Genomic DNA, 18368 nt, shown 5'->3' with positions numbered 1-18368 from the left:
AACGCTGTGACCCGTCAACGACCTTTCATCCGACGTCAGTCACGTGATCAGGAAGCCTTCAGACTGGGCTGCGGTGAGGCCATCAGATATGGAAAGCTTTTATTCCGAATCCTTGTTATCCAGTTGAGCTCCTAAAGATTCATATAGACTCTTAGACTCTTTGCCCTCACGAATAAAATAATTCAGCGCACTAGTAGAACAACTATATTTTACTTGTAATGTTTTATTGTGCAATAGTAGGACAACTACGTTACTAGTGAGGTAAAACTGATAGTTGACATCATTGCACTACTATCAAAAAAGTATCAAAAAAAAAATAAGAGTTTAAAAGACCCCAAAAAACATTGAAAAAGATAAAGAAAATGAAAAAAGCTGCATGTGAGTGACGGGAGCGTTCATGTAACGTTTGCACGCCTCTGAAGAATTCCCAGTGAGCCAAATTACATACTAGTGTCTGTCGCTTCTGGTCGCGCGGGGCAGGGCGGGCCTATTCCTGCCGGGAGCCGTCAGCAGCTATTAATAGCTCGCGTGGCCGCTTTGCACCCACTAATCAGCGGCGGGGACCACCCGAGGACCAGCCGGCAACTTCTCCTGCCTTCCGACTCCCGAAATCGCTCGTCCAGCCCAACAGGAACCGCGCGCCGGCTTGTGTTTGTAGGCCAACTGTGGCCCACGCGCCATTCACATACGTCGATGACAAACACTTAGGTCGTATTTGTTGCATTCATTTCGAAGCTCATTGGCCGAACTTGAGCGCTAAGCAAACAAAGCGTGCGATTGGTCGGCGAATGTAGGCCCTCCGCTCCCCTTACTTGGGTGTCCGCCCTTTGACTCCTCCCCACTGAGATCAAATCCTCGGAGACTCCCCCGGTCCGCCGCCGTCACTCCCCGGGAGACGCGGGCGTGTTTGGAAGCATGCTGGCCTGCAGACGACTGGCTGCGCTGGGACTCCTGCTGGTGCTCTGCCAAGGTAAGAACAAATGCAACAACTGAGCGTAGTAGTAGTAGTGTTCCCCCAAAAACCAAAAAAAGTATATTTAATATATTTGAAGCCACCGTATCATTATGAATTTCGAATGTTAACAATGCACTCAAACATTGCCTGTGAAAGTTCCCACTTAAATATTGGGGAAGAAAAAAAAAAACGGACTCAAATAATGATTCAAGTTAAATGTATTGCACATAAAACTTGAGTACAATTTGTACCTACAAAAAAACATTGTGAACTGTTCCAAAAGATTAAATGCAAACGTATTGAACTTAAAAGTAAAATACAACTGAATTTAGGCAGAGATTACTTTATCTGCAGTAGTTGGAGTTACTTTAGTACTTTTGCAAAAAAAAAAAAAAGAAAAACTATAACAAAATATAAAATTAAGACAGTTAAGTATAGTATATGCAAAGTACTGGTACAGAAAGTCATTGACAATAGAAAGTGTACAATAGTGCAGTAATAATGAACTGAATTGTCCAAAATGATGCAAAGTGGTAGGAAGTCAAGTACAAATACTGTTTTACTGTACTTTGAAGAGAAGAGACAAGGATGAGGTGTTTTTCTTTTTTTTTTATAGCAGCCTGATCCAATTGAGGCAACTGGCACACACTTGTTCTTCTACCGCGTGTCCTATTAAACAGACGCGTCGCTTTAGGATCAGAACATTTTGGATAGCGTCACGACTTTCTCGACCGCACCGGATCACTTTCGGCAGCCTTCGCAAGACTTCAGACCGATTCGGATCGCTAAAGACCATATCAGAATATTTGAGCCGACACCAGAACAAAGTTTCCGTTTCAGGCCGTGGGGAAGACGGCGGCGCCGACTCGTGCGACAACTTCACCGACTTGAACCTGTCTCACTGCTTCCTGGGCACCAACCTGTACGTGCGCCTGCTGCTCTACACTCGCGCCAACCCGGCGTGCGGGCGCGAGCTGCACCACCGGCGCTTCCCCTCCGAGCCGCTCTTCGACCTCTCCCGGCCCACCGCCTTCGTCGTCCACGGCTACAGGCCCACCGGAGCCCCGCCCGTGTGGATCGACCGCCTGGTGCGTCTGCTGGCCGAGGGGCGGGACCTCAACGTCGTGGTGGTGGACTGGAACCGCGGTGCCGCCAACCTCAACTACCTCGCCGCCGTGGCCTACACCAGGGAGGCGGCCCACAACCTGACAGGCTTCATCAGGGCCATGCAGGTGACACTTCCTCACAAAAGCCACTACAGTGGACCCCCGCATGCTCGTGGTTCAGATATTTTTCCCAAGTGTTATTATTTTTTTCCAAATAATAATTTTTTTTTTTTTTTTTTACATTTTTTCCAATTTTCTTTTTCACTTTTCTTTTTCTTGGGGGGGGGGGGGCAACTCCAAAAACGCTTGTATCTTTTTATGGGGCTACAATAGAAAGTAGTCTGTGTATGGCTTGCATACATTTACTGCCCACTCAAAGTAACTCAACACACACCCAAAAATGTCTGTTCGCTGGCAACAAAAGTGAGTACACCGGTCAATGAAACTGTCCAAATAGTGTCAACATTTTGTGTGGCCACAATATCTTGTGCTCCTCCGCCATCCGGTTGATGAGACCCCACAGATGCTCAATGGGGTTTAGGTCAGGAGACATGCTCAGCCAGACCATAATTTATAATGCAGCAAAATGTCATTTCTTCAGTGATACCCCATGAAAAGATATAATCCAATATTTACAAAAATGTGGGGGGCGCACGCACCTGCTAAACACGAGGCCTGAATGCATCCTCAGGAGGAAGGCGCCTCGCTGGGCTCCATGCACCTCATCGGCGTCAGTCTGGGGGCGCACCTCGCCGGCTTTGTGGGCGCCAACCTGAAGGGAAAGGTCGGACGCATCACAGGTAAACGTGGGGTCACTGACTGTGAGGTCCACTTGAAACCTGAATACAGTGAAGACCCGTTTGTATGTGAAAATGCATGACATGGAGAGACCATATGAAAACATTTCAAGTAAATTTTACACCTCCCACACCAGCTGCCACTGAGAACAGGCTCCTTCGGATCAACATCTACGTCGACGTGTGGGCGAAACCTGAAGAGCTTTGTTTGTGCTTTCAGGTTTGGACCCGGCCGGACCTCTCTTCACCGGCGCCACGCCGGACGAGAGGCTGGACCCGTCGGATGCCATGTTTGTGGACGTGCTCCACACCGACATGGACTGTGAGCATCAACACACTTTGTGAGCTAACATGCTAATGCGACGACAACACAGCAATAATAACAAAATTCACTCATTTGTCATTTTATTATTTATAATTCATGATTAACTATTTCAGTAAACTCCTAATATTGCAGTACACTGTTTTTTTAATGGGCCTTTTTACAATATGCAGATCCAAATTTATAGTGGTACACCTTCAGTGTAGTACCACGTTGTGCCACAATAAATATCGTAACATATAGGCTAACTCAACTCAACCCATCCATGGCGCTTCACATTAAATGTCAGCATTAAGATGGCAGACTTTTGTTAAGACGAAATTAAATGGTCAGGTTCAAAATGTTGGTGTTTAAGTATACAATGTTTACGGGGTAATTCTTTCTTGTTTTATGTCAGTTTTACAGTAAACGTCAACCACAGCTGACAAATTCACAGCTTGAAGCATGCACACTGTGCCTCTTATTTGGAAAACTGTGAGCGGGAGTCTTCTTTTCACTTCCTTGAAGTGATATTATATGATAGTCCCCCATTTGTTGAGAGCTAAGGAACACTTCAAAAAGTATGTTTAAAGCATTTGGGAGGAGTAAAACTAAATATAATTTTTATATGATCTCTCTTAATCGCGGATTTTCATCTATCAGAGGTTCGGAACGTATGATTTATGTCAAATTGTTATGCAAACTGACCAATTTTAAGTGGGGGAAAAAAATATATCACAGGATTCTTGATTATGTAAATCTATGTAACGTATGTCTTGCAGCGTTTGGCCTGCGGGGGGCTCACGGTCACATCGACTTCTATGCCAACGGGGGGGCCGACCAGCCCGGCTGCCCCAAAACCATCTTTGCCGGTAAACTCGCACACGCACACTCGCAAATTCTTGTCTTGCTGAAATCAGCATGCCCCTCCCCCCACCACAACAGGGAAGTCTTACTTCGTGTGCGACCACCAGCGTTCCATGTTGCTGTACCTGTGCGCACTCAACCGCACTTGCACCCTGAGGGCGTACCCGTGCGCGTCCTACGCCGACTTCCTGGATGGACGCTGCCTGCAGTGCGAGGCCTTCAAACCCGCTTCCTGCCCGCAGCTCGGTGAGGCCTACGCAATCAAGGAAGACGTATCGATCAGAGATTCCCAACAAGGCACTGTAATCGAATGTAATCCAGTTACACTTAATTGGTCTGAAAATGATGATGATTATTATTTTTTTGTATAATGCATCATTGGTCATCTATCTATGCCAGCGACATATAGTGACAGGCACAACAATTAAACGCTCTTACACTACAGCGGACGGTAGTAGGTACATTTACCTTGGTCCAGTAAAGATGAGTTTCATTCGTGGCTACATTGATATTGACATTGTTTGACTGCTGACAGCCGTTTCTCCTCTGACCTGCAGGCTATGACGTCATCCAGTGGCGGGAAAGTCTCTTGCGTCTGGGACAGACCAAAGTGTTCTTCAGCACCACGGCCTCGCAGCCCTACAGGAGTGAGTCTGCCTGCTTTTTATTTTGTGTTTAAGGTTCAGAGAGAGTAGGGTTACCCTCTTAACTAGTAAACATACACATGATGTGTGTGTGTGTGTGTGTGATCCAGAGCTGAACTACAGGGTGGACATGGTGACATGGAACCAGTACCTCCGCTGGGGGGTGGTCTACATCCGCCTGCACAGCGGCAGGAACGTCACCGAGGCCCGCGTAGACCAGTGAGTCAGTCTCCTCAAATAATGTGCTTGCAATAAGTTATTTTACATTGCTACACCCAATTCCTAACTTGCTACACCAAAGTTCATCAAATGTATTGGAGTAGGGTACAATATCCCATCAGTATTTACTGAAAATTTGACGATTCACCGTTTTGGAGCGCATGCCAAAGAACTAAAATAAAGGTAGCGCTTTGGCACCAAAGAACTAAAATAAAGGTAGTGCTTTGGCGCCAAAGAACTATGTTGAACTGAGGGACGGCGCTTCTATTAGACAGGCCAAAGTCCTATTTCACAGAAAATAATTACTTTGCCACCATCTTGTGGTATCTGCAGTATAGGCAATTCTAACCACGTCGGTATATAAAAACAGTTCCATCAAGTTTAGATCAGTGGTGTATTTTTGGCCCAGTTTTTTTTAATCCGGCCCGCCGAGCATTTACTTAACACTCTTGTTATATGTATGGATTTATCTGCTTTTAAAAATTCATTCAACAAATGCATTTTTGAATACTTTTGTTGTTGTTGTTGTTCTTTTACCTCATGCATGACTGACATTGCCCATCTGTGCATTTAAAAAGCTAAATCGAGCGCAAACGTTTGCCCAGTCCGGCTTTAGCCACACGAAGAGCTCGGATGAAGGTGTAAAATTTGATCGAAGCAAGATGAAAATTGTTTTTGACGCCACCGTTCCGTTCCCCGACCAGCAAGCTTCTGCGCTTCGAGCAGTTCACATCAACGCGTCTTCTGGCGCAGTTCGAAGAGGACCTGCCGCACGTGCACAAGATCTCCCTGCGGATCAACACGGGCAATGTGATCGGCCCTCGCTACAAGATCAGACTGTTGCAAATACGACTGACGCCGCTCGAGCGCCCGGAAAGGTTAGCCTGAAACTACCACAATTAGCTTCTCACTAAAGTTTGCCAAATAAGAGACAAATTTGTCACTCCCGAGTTCAGGTTTACTGTAAAACCTAAATGTAAATATACATCCATCCATTTTATTTACCGCTTATCCTCACTAGGGTCGCGGGCTGCTGGAGCCTATCCCAGCTATCTTCGGGCGGGAGGCGGGGTACACCCTGAACTGGTCGCCAGCCAATCACAGGCCACATAGAAACAAACAATCATTCGCACCCACATTCACATCAACGGGCAATTTAGTATCTTCAATCAACCTAGCATGCATGTTTTTGGGATGTGGGAGGAAACCGGAGTGCCTAGAGAAAACCCACCCAGGCACGGGGAGAACATGCAAACTCCGAGATTTGAGCCCCGGTCCCCAGAACTGTGAGGCAGATGTGCTAACCCGTCACACACCGTGCCAGCTAAATATACATCCAAATCCTAAATCTAAATATTAAATCTGAATGTTTTGGGTGAAACAAAATATTTAGCTAATATGCAAATTCAAACTGGCGATAACCGGAAGTACCAAAATAAAAGTTCAAGGTCTGTTTTTCACATTGCAAATTAACTTACAGAAAACATCGGTGAAATGGACTCTTGGACATAATTATAGTATACAATAACTACTTGAAATAAACACATTAGTAGAAATTTTGACAAGTACTTTTGAGTTTTTGTCGTCTTTTAATTTGGTACTTGCAGTTATTGGCTAAATATTTAGTTCCACCCAAAACATTGAAATTTAACATTTACATTTACTTTTAAGATTTAGATATTTAACATTTAGATACACACACACACACATACATATATATATATAGGATTTAACCATTTAAGTTGACAAATACTGTTATAAATGTGCAGAAAAGTCACTCAAATATTCAGCATTTTAGTTTACATTCTGAAGTTAAACGTTGCCGATTTTCAGTGTGAGCCACTTTACAAAATGTTCAACAAACCTTGATTTTGTCTAACGAAAGTCCGTTAGCTTAAACGTAATGTGAAACGCCATAGACAAGTTGGCGGAAATTAGCATAGTTGTTATAGCAATAATTATATTTTCTTTCTGAATAACATTAATTCCAAATAAACCAATTAAAAAAATAAAATAAACTAAGCAACCAAACAAAAACAAAAAACCTAGTCAAGCTGGACGAAGTACGCAGTACCACTCACGCGTTTCCTGTTCCTGCCCAGGCCGCTGATGTGCCGCTTTGACATCATCATGGAGGAGAACACAGAGGTGGCGTTCCGGCCCTTGTCGTGCGATTCTCGTCGCTAATCTAACGAGCACAGCGGCCATCTTGAGGAGGACTGCAACCCAGATGGACAATGACTTCATGGATAACAGGAAGTACGTTTGTCATGTGGACAAAACGAACTTTGAAGACTGTTTACCTCATGGGCGTTCACCAAGTTTTAAACACATTCACTGCCATTGACGGTTTTAGAAGTCAAATATCCATGTTAACTGGGAGAGCTAGCAGTGAATGAGTTAGGGTGCCTTTGGGGATTCAGTTGTCCAGGTAACCTGCAGAAGTTGAGGTAACGCGACTATCTGAATAACTGCAACAGTTCCAACTTTAAACTGTGCAGCTATTTTCAAAATAAAACCAAACAATTATGATAAAATTTCTACCTTTTTTGTCCAATTCAAACCATTTCAACTTTGAGCTGCTCAACTCACTCACGTTCCGAAAAATAAAAAATTAAAAGCCGAAAATTAAGATTTAGTTTGCGTATTTCCCTTGGGTACTCATTTGTAATCGGATAATTATACAAGGCCAACTTGCCATCAAGCCTTCACTAATTCAACTTTCATGCTTACCAGAGTAAGCAGGCCCTTTCAAAATTTCCACGGGAATGTTCTACTTTCCTCTCGGCCAATGAGTCTCCATTGAACTCAATTACTTGTACTCAGACCCTTCTTGTTGTCCCTCAGTGCCTTCAGTCACTTTTTCTTTTACTGTGCTATTTCTGCTTGATATTGACGTTCACAAACAGCACACAAAAGCTGAGGTTATTTTTTTATTTTATTTTTTATTTTGATGTTTCAATGTAACATTTCACAACACATCTAAATAAAGTCGAGCTACTCACAAATTAATTATTGTTCCATGTGGTCTAGGTACGTAATAAACAAGAGCCATATTGCAAGGCATTTGAGCACTTATTCGATACTCTGATACCCAGGGTTAAAGTCCATCATATACTAGTACGCTCTTAGTCATCACTAGGAAGACAATTCAGCGCACAAGCAGAAAATCGAATAAATGTTAAAATAGGTTGCCTTAAGAACAAGTAGAAACTAAAACAAAATGGCATGGACAACAACGGAGTGACACATGAACTCACTATAAAAGACAGAAATTAAGTGACTGCAGGGGAAACGGTGGAGCAGACAAAACAGTTTGTCTTCAGTGGGCGACGTCACCAGCTGGGACCTGCGGACGCACACAGCGGGAGGGAAGAAGAAATTAAGGCTAAGTCGAGAGGTGGCGTCTCTAATGCGGATCACGACGACAGCGGCGGAGGATTTTAAGCCGCGCGGGCGTGGCCGAGCCGGCGGAGGAAACGGGATTGGACGAACTCTATGACCTCTGGGTCGTAGGTCAATGCGACTAGTGCGGTGGTTGTTACACAACCCAGCACAGAAAAAGAAACCTTAAAAAAAGACTCGTTGAGCTGCAGGTTTGAGCAAGTTGCTCAAAGGGGATGTTGTATTATGCAATTTTTTTCACAACTTAAAAAGGGTTTGACAGCAACGGTTAGCACGTCTGCCTCTCAGTTTAAGAGTCAAGGTTCGAATCGGGGCTTCGGCCTTCCTGTGTGGAGTTTGGACGGTCTCCTCGTGTTTGTGTGGGTTTTTATTGGCCCAATCCAAGATCATGCTAGCTTCAATGAAGACATACAAATTAAATTGTCCCTGGGGGCAGGGCGGAGTTTGTGGGGGACAATTTTTGTTTGTTTGGTTTTTTTGCCCTGACATTGGGTGCTGAAAATATATATATATTTTTATGTTTTTTTATTTGTATTTTATTTACTTGTTTGTTTTTAGTTTGTTTCCCAGTTGATTGTATCATTTTTATTTGTTGTTATTATTATTTTTATATTTCCCGCATCCTTAGTGAGGATAAGCGGTAAAGAAAATGGATGGATTTTTATATTTTTTATTTCATTCACTAAAATAAACTAGATTGATTTATTGTTTGTTTGATTTTAGGTTGTTTTTTCTAGTTATATTTTTTAATTATTTTTTTTAATTTGCATTTATGTAATTTTTTTTTCATTTCATTAACTTATTTATTTCACTGTATTTATTTGTTTTTAGGTTTCCTTTCTCAGTTTATCGTTTGTGGATATGGACGCTACCTTGAGGTTACCCGCATCTTTGCTGTTGCGGTTCTGCGTCCTGACGGGCTATTGGTTCTTGAACCTTTGCGTCGGGCCGGCGGTCATCCTGTACGGAGCTCCTTGCCCGGAACCCTACGCGTGCACGCGCACACACGCACGCACGCGCACGAGCGTGCACGCGCACACACGCACGCACGCGCACGAGCACGCACGCGCACACACGCACGCGAGCACGCACGCACACACACGCGCACACACACGCACACACACACACACACACACACACACACACACACACACACACACACACACACGGTTAAATGTCTCTGCCAGGTGGGCCGCGCGTGGTTTCAGACTCACCGCGTTTATTTCCAATCTGTAGTCCTGCTTGTCCACAAACGTCACGTCAGCGCCACCGTACTTGACCTTGGCGGGGGACGGGTGGGCGCTTCCCGGTATGGTGATGGTTACGCCCTCTAAACGCTTCTGACGCCGCCTCTCGAGGTCGTGTCTCAGGTCGCCTGGGCTGTGCGACGTCTGGAAAGGAAAAGAGTTAACGCGCCGTCTGCTGGCATCACGGCGAGACGGCAGGGAGTTGACCTCACCCGCAGGCCCCTCAAACCCGGGATGAGCGGCTGGATGTCTTTGTGCGGCATCGTCACCTTCAGGCTGAGGATCATGACGATGAGGAAGGTCACAAGTCCACCGTGACAACAACATTCACACAGTGATATGTACGGCATGATTTGGATTGACTTCAAACATATACAGTTTGAATGTTGACTGATTTCAGATATTGCAAAGCATCACATCCCATCCGTGTGACCTACTTCGATGAGAATCTCTGGTTCAGTGTCAGCCCCGACCCCTCCTCTTCATCATAGCCTCCTTGTTGCGGCAGAGAGAAACGTTTGTTCAACGTGATGCCTTCGCCTTTGAAGTACAGTTCTGCGGCACACACACAACACTCAGGAAGAAGTGGCCTATGACTTCCTGTCAAGAGTCACAGGCAGACGACGCCACGTCCGAAACACGATATACGAACTGACCTTTGACGCGGTGCACCAGTGTGATGATTTCCTGCGCAAATGTTCCGGCGTGCACGTCGCCGCTCTCCGGGTTGCTTCGAGACGCCTCCGGCAGGAAGTCCAGACGCTGGCGACCCAAGTTGACCAGGTCCAAGGACAGTTGGCGGTCTGCAGAGTAACACAACAAGCTGCCAGGAAGAGGAAAGGGGGGAGGGGGGGAGACGCAACAGCAGATTTTAAAAGTAGTGAACCTCAACCTATTTGTAAGTCACCATTTTCACTTTTTTTTATGTGGAACTTAAATGTTACTCTTTCTGTAACACCTTATAATGCTAACAAGGTGCCACCAAAACACCTTTTAAAGTTACGAGGCAGACATACACAGCAGGGTCCTTGAACTTCAGGTGCTTTTTTTTTTATTTTTATTTTTTTTATAAATCGAGTCATCTGCAAGCAATTTATTTTAAATGGATAACAATGTAACATGGGCCAGCACATTGAGCAAGTGGTTAGCACATCTGCCTCACAGATTTAAGGTTGGGAATTTTCACTATTCACATCTGGCCTGAAGCGGCTGGGATGAGAAACAGCACCTCCAAATCTAAAACCATGGTCCTTAGTCGGAAAAGGGTCGAGTGCCCTCTCCAGGTCAGGGATGAGATCCTTCCCCAATTGGAGGAGTTGAAATATCTTGGGGTCTTGTTCACGAGTGAGGGAAGAATGGAAAGGGAGATCGACAGGCGGATCGGTGCAGCGTCTGCAGTGATGCGGATTTTGTATCGGTCTGTTGTGGTGAAGAAGGAGCTAAGCCGAAAGGCGAAGCTCTCGATTTACCGGTCAATCTACGTTCCTATCCTCACGAGCTGTGGGTTGTGCCCGAAAAGAACGAGATCCCGGTTACAAGCTGCCAAAATGAGTTTCCTCCGCAGGGTGTCCCCGGGCTCTCCCTTAGAGATAAGGTGAGAAGCTCAGTCATCCGGGAGGGGCTCAGAGTAGAGCCGTTGCTCCTCCGCATTGAGAGGAGCCAGATGAGGTGGCTCGGGCATCAGTTTAGGATGTCTCCTGGACGGCTCCCTGGTGAGGTGTTCCGGGCACATCCCCGGAGAGACCCAGGATACGCTGGAGAGACTACATTTCCCGGCTTGCCTGGGAACGCCTCGGGATCCCCTCGGAAGAGCTGGAGGAAGTGGCTGGGGAGAGGGAAGTCTGGGCTTCCCTGCTGAGGCTACTGCCCCCGCAACCAGACCTTGGATAAGCGATGAAAATAAACAATGGATGGATGGATGGACGGACATCTGGCCTTTGTCCCTTATAGCAGGCGTTCACTGAATTTGAAAGTCATCCACTGAAAATAAACCCACACCGCACACCCTCTCTCTTCAGGCAGAAGACCACGGAGCATCTGGTGCAGGACCACCAGGCTGAGGAACACCTTCTTTCCAGCTGTTAAGATTTAAACTCTCAGTGCTCGGTAGCCCTGACATCAGCATCCTCATGCTTATCCATCCCTGTACGATGAACACTTTATAGTCTTTCAGAAGTGCAAATGTCCACGTAAACATCATGTAAATTTGTTCAAGTCAAGCCTCTTGCATTTGTATTTCTGCTGTAGTCACATCCTGCTGTATTGGCATCTTTGCACACATTTCCATCTCCCAGTAAGTACTTTTATTTATCTTTTTATTTCATTACTCGATTTTTATTCTCAAATTTTGAGACTTATTGGGGTAATCTGGTACCTAGGCTATCAAATTTTGTGCATGTCGTGCAAATGTGTGTTAGTAGGACAAACTCCTTGAATCCTTGACTCATTACATTTAAATGGTAAAAAGAACAACAAAAGAAGCAAACTGACTTACCTGACCGAGTTCATGACATGACATGAGTTGACCTGTTAAAGGTTCAGCCTCCTACATCAGCTACGCACTCACGTGTACGCTCAAGCAGATATAAGAAAGAAAAAGAACTCAAGAGCACTTGGTAACACTCCAAACGCTTGGCATGGAAAGATGGTGTCCCGTTTGACACCATGCGTGTCGACAGGACGTGACCAAGCAGGTTCACCTCCAGTTTTCCGCCATGAATAAAATTTGTTGTGGCATCCCAAAGCAGTCGACCACATTTCTCCCTCTGATATCCAAGAAACAACTTCTGTTGTCTTGCCGAAATGGAACATCCTTCACCAACTCTGAGGTAAAATGGCGGCCTCGTGTCAGGCTGCACGCAACGTGGCCTGACCTCAAATCGTCTTTATCTTCAGTTTCGGCTTCAATGGCAATGATGTCACTTCCTCCTATTGTTCCACTTCCTGACAGCTACACCCGATTGACCACCTGACCTCACATCACATCTTCAACACTACTGGTGAACTTTGTTGCATGGTGATGATGTCACTTCCTCCTACTGTCCCACCTCCTGACAGCTGCACCCGATTGACCGCTTGACTTCACATCGCAGCTTCAACACTATTGGTGAACTTTGTTGAATGGTGATGTCACTTCCTCCTTTTTTCTCGCTTCTTGACAGATACAGCTGACTTCCTGGTCTCAAATCACATCTTCAACACGCTGAAAGTGATACTTTGTGTCACTTCCTCCTTTTGTCCATCTTCCGAGTTTGAGATTGAGATCTGTTATTGAAGTCTGCCCTTACATCCCATCTTCAGCACTGAGTGACCCATTTGTATTTAATGGCAGTGATGTCACTTCCTTGTATTGCCCCACCTCCTGCCAAGTACATCTGATTGACAGGAGGACCTGACATCACATTGTCACTCTTAAAGTAACAGTCTGGTGTTTAATGGCGGTGATGTCACTTCCTCCTTTTGTCCGCTTCGAGGTTAACTGACCTCTCGTCACATCTTCAACACTCTTTAGAGAGTTTTGTCGTTAATGGAGGTGATGTCACTTCCTCCTTTTGCCCCGCCTCCTGACAATTCCACCTCCTTGACACCACGGCTTCACATCACATCTTCACACCTCCTGAGGTTTACGTCCGTGACTTACCGAAGACGTCTCACACTTTCTTTACCAAAGTTGAATGTAAATACAGTGAACCCTCGTTTATCGCGAGAGTTAGGTTCCTGGACTGGGCGCGATAAGCGAATTTCCGAAGTAAAGACACCATATTAATTATTTAACGTGTATTTTGACCTTTTAAAACACTAATATTATTCATAGTATATCACATTATTGCACACTACTTATCAGTAACAATTAAAATAAAAAAATAAAGACGGGTACTGTACTGTAAATAATGTCCATATATATAAAACTTAAAAACCCTGTGAAGTTGTGAATCCGCGATAGTCAAACCGCAAAGTAGCGAGGGTTCACTGCATCATGCGGTTAGTGTTACTGGTCCTTGAAATCATGACGACTTGTGATGTTTAATATCATCCAGCAAAACAGGTTTTCATCCGTGTTTGGATTGAAGGACGTCCATTGCTCAATTACTCTTTCTTTGAATGAAGAAAAGCGCTGGATGTTCATTAGCCTCCATGTTAAGTCTGACAAGTTGACTTATGTTTATGAATGAAGTCCATGACTGTTACTGCTCCTTTAAATCAAGACTGGATGTTCCTTTCCATACTTGGTCATTCCAACAGGTTGATGTCTGTTTGAATGGGAGAAGGTCCGTTACTGTGTAACTGTTCCTTTAACTTAAGATCATGTTTATTGGAGTCCATGTTAAGAGCAACAGATTGACTTCTGTTATCGGTTTTGAAGGACTTCCGTGATTGTGTTAGTGTGCCTTTAAATGAGGACTGTAGATGTTTGTCAGTGTTCAGTCCAACAGGTTTACTTCTGTTTGAAGGGAAGAGCATCCTCTGCAGTGTTGCGGTTTCTTTAAATGAAGAAGAAAATCTCTGGATGTTCATTAGCGTTCATGCCAAGTCTAAGATGTTTAGATCTGGGTTGGGATGGAAGGATGTCCATTTCTGTGGTCCTGTTCCCTTAAATGATGATGTTCATTAACATCCATGTTCAGATGTAAGGACATCCAATTCTGAGCAACTGTTCCTTTAAACACAAAGAACTCAACGGTCCTTAGCATCATTCTTACGTGGGACGGCTGGACATCCGTTGCGGCGTTACTGTTCCTTTAAATGAAGAAAAGGTCTTTCCCGCCGATCAACTCTGCTCCTGCCCGCCATCGGCCATGTTGTGTCATCATACGAGAGCCTCGCTCAACTTCTCCGTCTCTAATAAATCCGATCGGACACGTGCTCTGTTTCTGAGAAAGTAACTTCTTGGTCTTCAGTGCATTCAAAAAAAGCGTATTCGACTTCATCCAGCTCAGTCAACGGCGCTTTCATCCCAAAGATCAAGGCTCCATTTTTCCGGCTATTACAGCGAGAAAGGCTGAATAAAGGTGCCTTGCAAACATTTCCTTGAACAAGGGCTTTTGATGAGGGTTCCACAAACCTCCAACTGCGATGTTGAGATGTGAAAGGTGGCTTGCTCCTTGAAGTTTATCTGATCCTTTTCCCCAACATTTCTTCCCCTCTTTCACCACCACCTCCTTGATTCCCTGTGATCTTTAAATCTTTCTTAAATGGTCATCCAGAGGCTTCCTGGAGCAAAGCGTTGTCAAATCTTCACTGGAGATTGTTGCACATGTTCTACATGTGCTGATGCAGCCGAAAGGTGCAGAATTCCCTCATCAATCCTGTTGGATCTTCTCTACTTTAAAAAGGTCGGTGTTGGCAACTTTCTATGGAATTCCAACACTTCCAGTGACATCATGAAGAAACTTGAGTGAAGATGCGATGACATCAGATCACGGGGATAAGGTAGTCACATTCCAATTCGGTTTCTTTTTGTTCATTCCAGATGTCAAATGATGCTCAGAACACTTGATGAGATGTTTACCTTCCAATTCTATTTCTTCCCTTTTCTCCTAAAGAATATTCTGGATATCAAAGACACGCTGAGACCTTCTGTTTCCAATTCCGTCACACCCCATCTTCCTGAAGAACATTCCAGATTTCAAACTCACTCATCCACTTCCCAGTGACATCTTTCCCCTAACTGCTATCCTTTCCTCTTCCTGCTCATTTTCTTGTGAAAAGAAGGTGTCAACTTTGACCCAGAGCGATGTGGACCGAAGGGAATACTTTACCTTGTGTGCTGGGCGGGCTGGCTCATGTCCACTTTGATGGTGAGCGTTTCCTCCGTTACCATGGTCATGTTTATAGCTTCCGGTTCCTCCCACACGTGCGGCCTGGGCCGGTCCACTTCCGGGTCACCCCTGTGCAAGCGTTGGGCCCGACTGCCAGGTCGGACCTGCTCCAGGCGTCCGTCTTTGTCTGTCCAACTGGGTTCCTCCTCCTCCACAGCTTTGCTTTGAGATCTGTACGCTGCTCTCGGCTCCTCACGAGAAACGTCTTGGTAGCCCCGAGAGGACTGCTCAAAGTTTGTCCGGTTCTTGGGGAATTTCCCGCTGTTTCCGACCGGGTCGTGACGGAACCTACCCCGGGCCGGATGAGGACAGCCCGCCCCTCTCTGGTCCGTGGGGACGTCTTGTTTGTCAAATCTTGCGAAGTTTGTTCGTTCTCGCGGCGGGGGGCTCCTCTTGCTTTCAGCGCTGTCCTCCCAATTATCTGGAAAGTGACGTTTTCTGGAATCTTCTCTGACATCCGGCCTGCGATCTGACGTCTGGAATCGTTCCTGGGAGGAGCTCGCTGGACCAGAGCGTCTCTGTCGCAAGTCAAAGTCACCCTGTCTTCCGTTATCCAAGTGTTGCCGCTGCGGTGCATTCGGGTTACCCGGGATTCCTTGATTGTGTGCGAAGACGAGAGGGTTTTTGATGGGAGCGTCCCTGCGGCGGTTGCTGACGACCATGGTGGGTGAGTAGCGCTGATCCCCAAAGTCCTTGTGGTCTCGCCCGAACCTGCAACAGCGGGAGGACACGTCAACATCAACAAGAGAAGCAGAACAAAAGAAAGGGACATCCGCGAGGTTTGATTTGGCTGTACATTTACCCGCTGTGATGGTGGCCGTCCGTTTCTCTTCTCGGCCGCTTTGTGGGGGGCTGAACATCCTCTCGTTGTCTGCTTCTGTTCACACTTTCGGCGTTCCTTTCTCCTCTGCTTCCTCTTTGCTCGTCAGACCTAACGGCGGGGCTGATGTCTCGGAACTGCCCTAGACCCCGCCCTTCTCCGTCCCGCCTCCAGCTCGGTGTTGCCTGCGAGAGGTCTAAGAGACTGTTCATGGGCTGTAGCGGCAACTGTTCCCTCAGGAACCTCAAAGGGGAAAATGGTGGCCTTCCTCTGCTGTTAAAATTCTGCAAGTCTTCTCCTAAGCCTCTTCTTTGTCTGTCCCCATCGGATCCGCCGTCCCGCTGGGGGGAGCCTCTCGGGACACGGCGGTCTGTCGAATCGCGTCGAGGCGACGGCCGCCGCCGATAAAGCCCGTCCTGATCCTGTTCGCGCCAAAAGTGATCCTGTGGAGAGGAAGAGGATCTTCTCTGGCCTTCTGGCAACAAGTCCTCACCAAACCTGCGTTCATCATCTCTGCAAATGGCCCTCCGGTCCGATGAATTCACGTGCTGCTGTCCTGCTGTAGCTCTGTAAGGTCCATATTCGTTCCATGGGAACCTCCTGGACAATAGATTAACCTCAATATTACTTCGTCAGTTTCTGGAACACACACACTAATCAGTCCCTCGAGGAATTTGGCAGTCACGATCGCAACAATTCATGCGTATTCAACCATTAACCAAATGATACACAAGCTTGCAATTTTATACAATCACTGCAACTTTTCCACAAATTGGACCAATCATTGGCACTTTCTGTGACTTTCACCATTCAAAGCAGTCGCGTGCGCAAACTTAACACGACAACACAAACACTTTTCTACCGCAAAATAGCAGTGACCTGTTGCCTGGAGTTCTTACGATAAAGAATTTACATAAAAACAACAAAATCCACACACTCCTGTTCAAATGCCAGGTGTTTTGGATTACACATATATATATATATATATATATATATATATACACACACATAAATAATAACAGCTGAATTTTATTTGGAGTGAATCAGAAGGAATTTAAATGGCACCATGTGTGTGCTGCCGTAACACAGCCACACCCCGAGTTACAAGTGGGTGTGCACACTCGTGCAACAATGTTCATTTTTACTTCACCTCTTGAATTTATTTTTTTCCCTCATGTGTGTGTTACTCGCCAACAGACACTACAGTTGCTTGTTTACATTAAACTTAGGTGGATCACAGCTTGCATGACTATAACCCTTTCAAATTAAATATGTAAAGTAACAGAGATGGGGTGCATGAGTGTGAGAGACATCACTAATGGAGGCAGAGGAAAGACAAAAATGTTACACACTAATACTGTATTTCATTACAACAAAATCTCGCAAAACCAGGCATTTAGGCTGCAATAATAATCACACACACACACAGAGAGAGAGAGAGAGAGAGAGAGAGAGAAAAAATGAAAACCTGGAGGGACTGACAAATGTGTCGTGTGGGCTGCCAGTGAGTCTACCTGCTTTGTGGCGACGGAGACATCTGTCGCGACATTTCCGGAGCCTTCGAAGCGCAAGAAAAAGTTGAGTCAGAAAGAGGAAATTCAACACAATGTGTTTACACACGACGTTACATTTCCAACAGAAATGCCACAGCTACACTGAACGTACTAGTGGACGTTAGAACAAGTTGAGCTCATACAAAGCAGCAAACATGGATGAATGTAGCTGACGGTCAGTCAGGGGTGTGTTTACAGCGGCTGCGGTTAGCATCCAAGTTAAATGTGTGCACCCCCTCTAAAACTGCCCATCTTCACTGAGCACTTTACAGGGCACAAGACGGGCACCATACAAGACACTTAATTAGTCAGGAAAGCTGTGGGGACTCATAAATGAAGGGATGAGCTAATTAGCGCTTGACGCACCTTACCAGCTGACGTCCTTTAGTGCGGCAGCGAGCAACGGTATACAAACCACAATATGACACTCAGTTGACAGCCCTATTTATTGACACAAGTACACGGCAAAGTTGTTGTTGTTTTTTTACGCTGCTACCCCACTCAAATGCGACAGAAAATGGCCGAACAAGCGCTCGTATCGAGAGTCCGTCGTCGTCTTCGCCGCCTTCGCCGCCGCTTCTTCTTCTTCGTCGTCTTCTTCTTCTTCATCGTAGTCGTCTTCTTCTTCTGCTGCT

General features: G+C 45.6%; 2 protein-coding genes across 7 annotated transcripts in view; one reads left to right on the top strand and one right to left on the bottom strand.

Annotated features, from left to right (window-relative positions):
* Positions 1 to 18368, bottom strand: part of zgc:112982 (uncharacterized protein LOC503771 homolog) — a 21357-nt gene extending 2989 nt beyond the window's left edge. Inside the window, exons 1-12 of one of the 5 annotated variants that reach the window (XM_061666466.1) lie at positions 18100 to 18368; positions 17695 to 17738; positions 16163 to 16780; positions 15301 to 16071; positions 10198 to 10364; positions 9979 to 10096; positions 9754 to 9817; positions 9509 to 9685; positions 9167 to 9280; positions 2984 to 8238; positions 2721 to 2833; positions 813 to 962 (exon numbers count right to left, since the gene is read on the bottom strand). In XM_061666466.1, coding sequence (XP_061522450.1) covers positions 9215 to 9280; positions 9509 to 9685; positions 9754 to 9817; positions 9979 to 10096; positions 10198 to 10364; positions 15301 to 16071; positions 16163 to 16780; positions 17695 to 17729 — 2016 coding nt within the window. In that variant the 5' untranslated portion in view covers positions 17730 to 17738; positions 18100 to 18368 and the 3' untranslated portion in view covers positions 813 to 962; positions 2721 to 2833; positions 2984 to 8238; positions 9167 to 9214. Of the gene's footprint in view, positions 1 to 812; positions 963 to 2720; positions 8239 to 9166; positions 9281 to 9508; positions 9686 to 9753; positions 9818 to 9978; positions 10097 to 10197; positions 10365 to 15300; positions 16072 to 16162; positions 16781 to 17694; positions 17739 to 18099 lie in introns of all 5 variants that reach the window. The other 4 variants (XM_061666465.1, XM_061666464.1, XM_061666468.1 and 1 more) reach the window with 4 other exon arrangements.
* lipib (lipase, member Ib) lies at positions 541 to 9305 on the top strand. Of its 2 annotated transcripts, none has more exons than XM_061666470.1 (10): positions 541 to 970; positions 1796 to 2187; positions 2753 to 2861; positions 3079 to 3180; positions 3942 to 4031; positions 4105 to 4272; positions 4584 to 4673; positions 4781 to 4889; positions 5594 to 5767; positions 9126 to 9305. In XM_061666470.1, exons 1-10 carry the CDS (start codon positions 916 to 918, stop codon positions 9169 to 9171), a joined length of 1335 nt encoding a protein of 444 aa, XP_061522454.1. In that variant the 5' UTR covers positions 541 to 915; the 3' UTR covers positions 9172 to 9305. The 2 variants fall into 2 exon arrangements, with proteins under 2 accessions (XP_061522454.1, XP_061522453.1); XM_061666469.1 differs by lacking the exon at positions 9126 to 9305 and adding an exon at positions 6992 to 9097.

This window comes from Phycodurus eques, chromosome 21 (genome assembly GCF_024500275.1).
Source record: "Phycodurus eques isolate BA_2022a chromosome 21, UOR_Pequ_1.1, whole genome shotgun sequence".
NCBI classification, from domain to species: domain Eukaryota; kingdom Metazoa; phylum Chordata; class Actinopteri; order Syngnathiformes; family Syngnathidae; genus Phycodurus; species Phycodurus eques.
This window is presented reverse-complemented; position numbering and strand designations above follow the sequence as displayed.

What these genes read in the sequence shown, in the direction of transcription:
- lipib (XM_061666469.1), top strand. Translation starts at nt 916, where the DNA reads ATGCTGGCCTGCAGACGACTGGCTGCGCTGGGACTCCTGCTGGTGCTC. An exon ending in AAAGGTCGGACGCATCACAG is followed by an intron (nt 2,862 to 3,078) that starts GTAAACGTGGGG and finishes TTGTGCTTTCAG; the next exon opens with GTTTGGACCCGGCCGGACCT. An exon ending in GCTCCACACCGACATGGACT is followed by an intron (nt 3,181 to 3,941) that starts GTGAGCATCAAC and finishes TATGTCTTGCAG; the next exon opens with CGTTTGGCCTGCGGGGGGCT.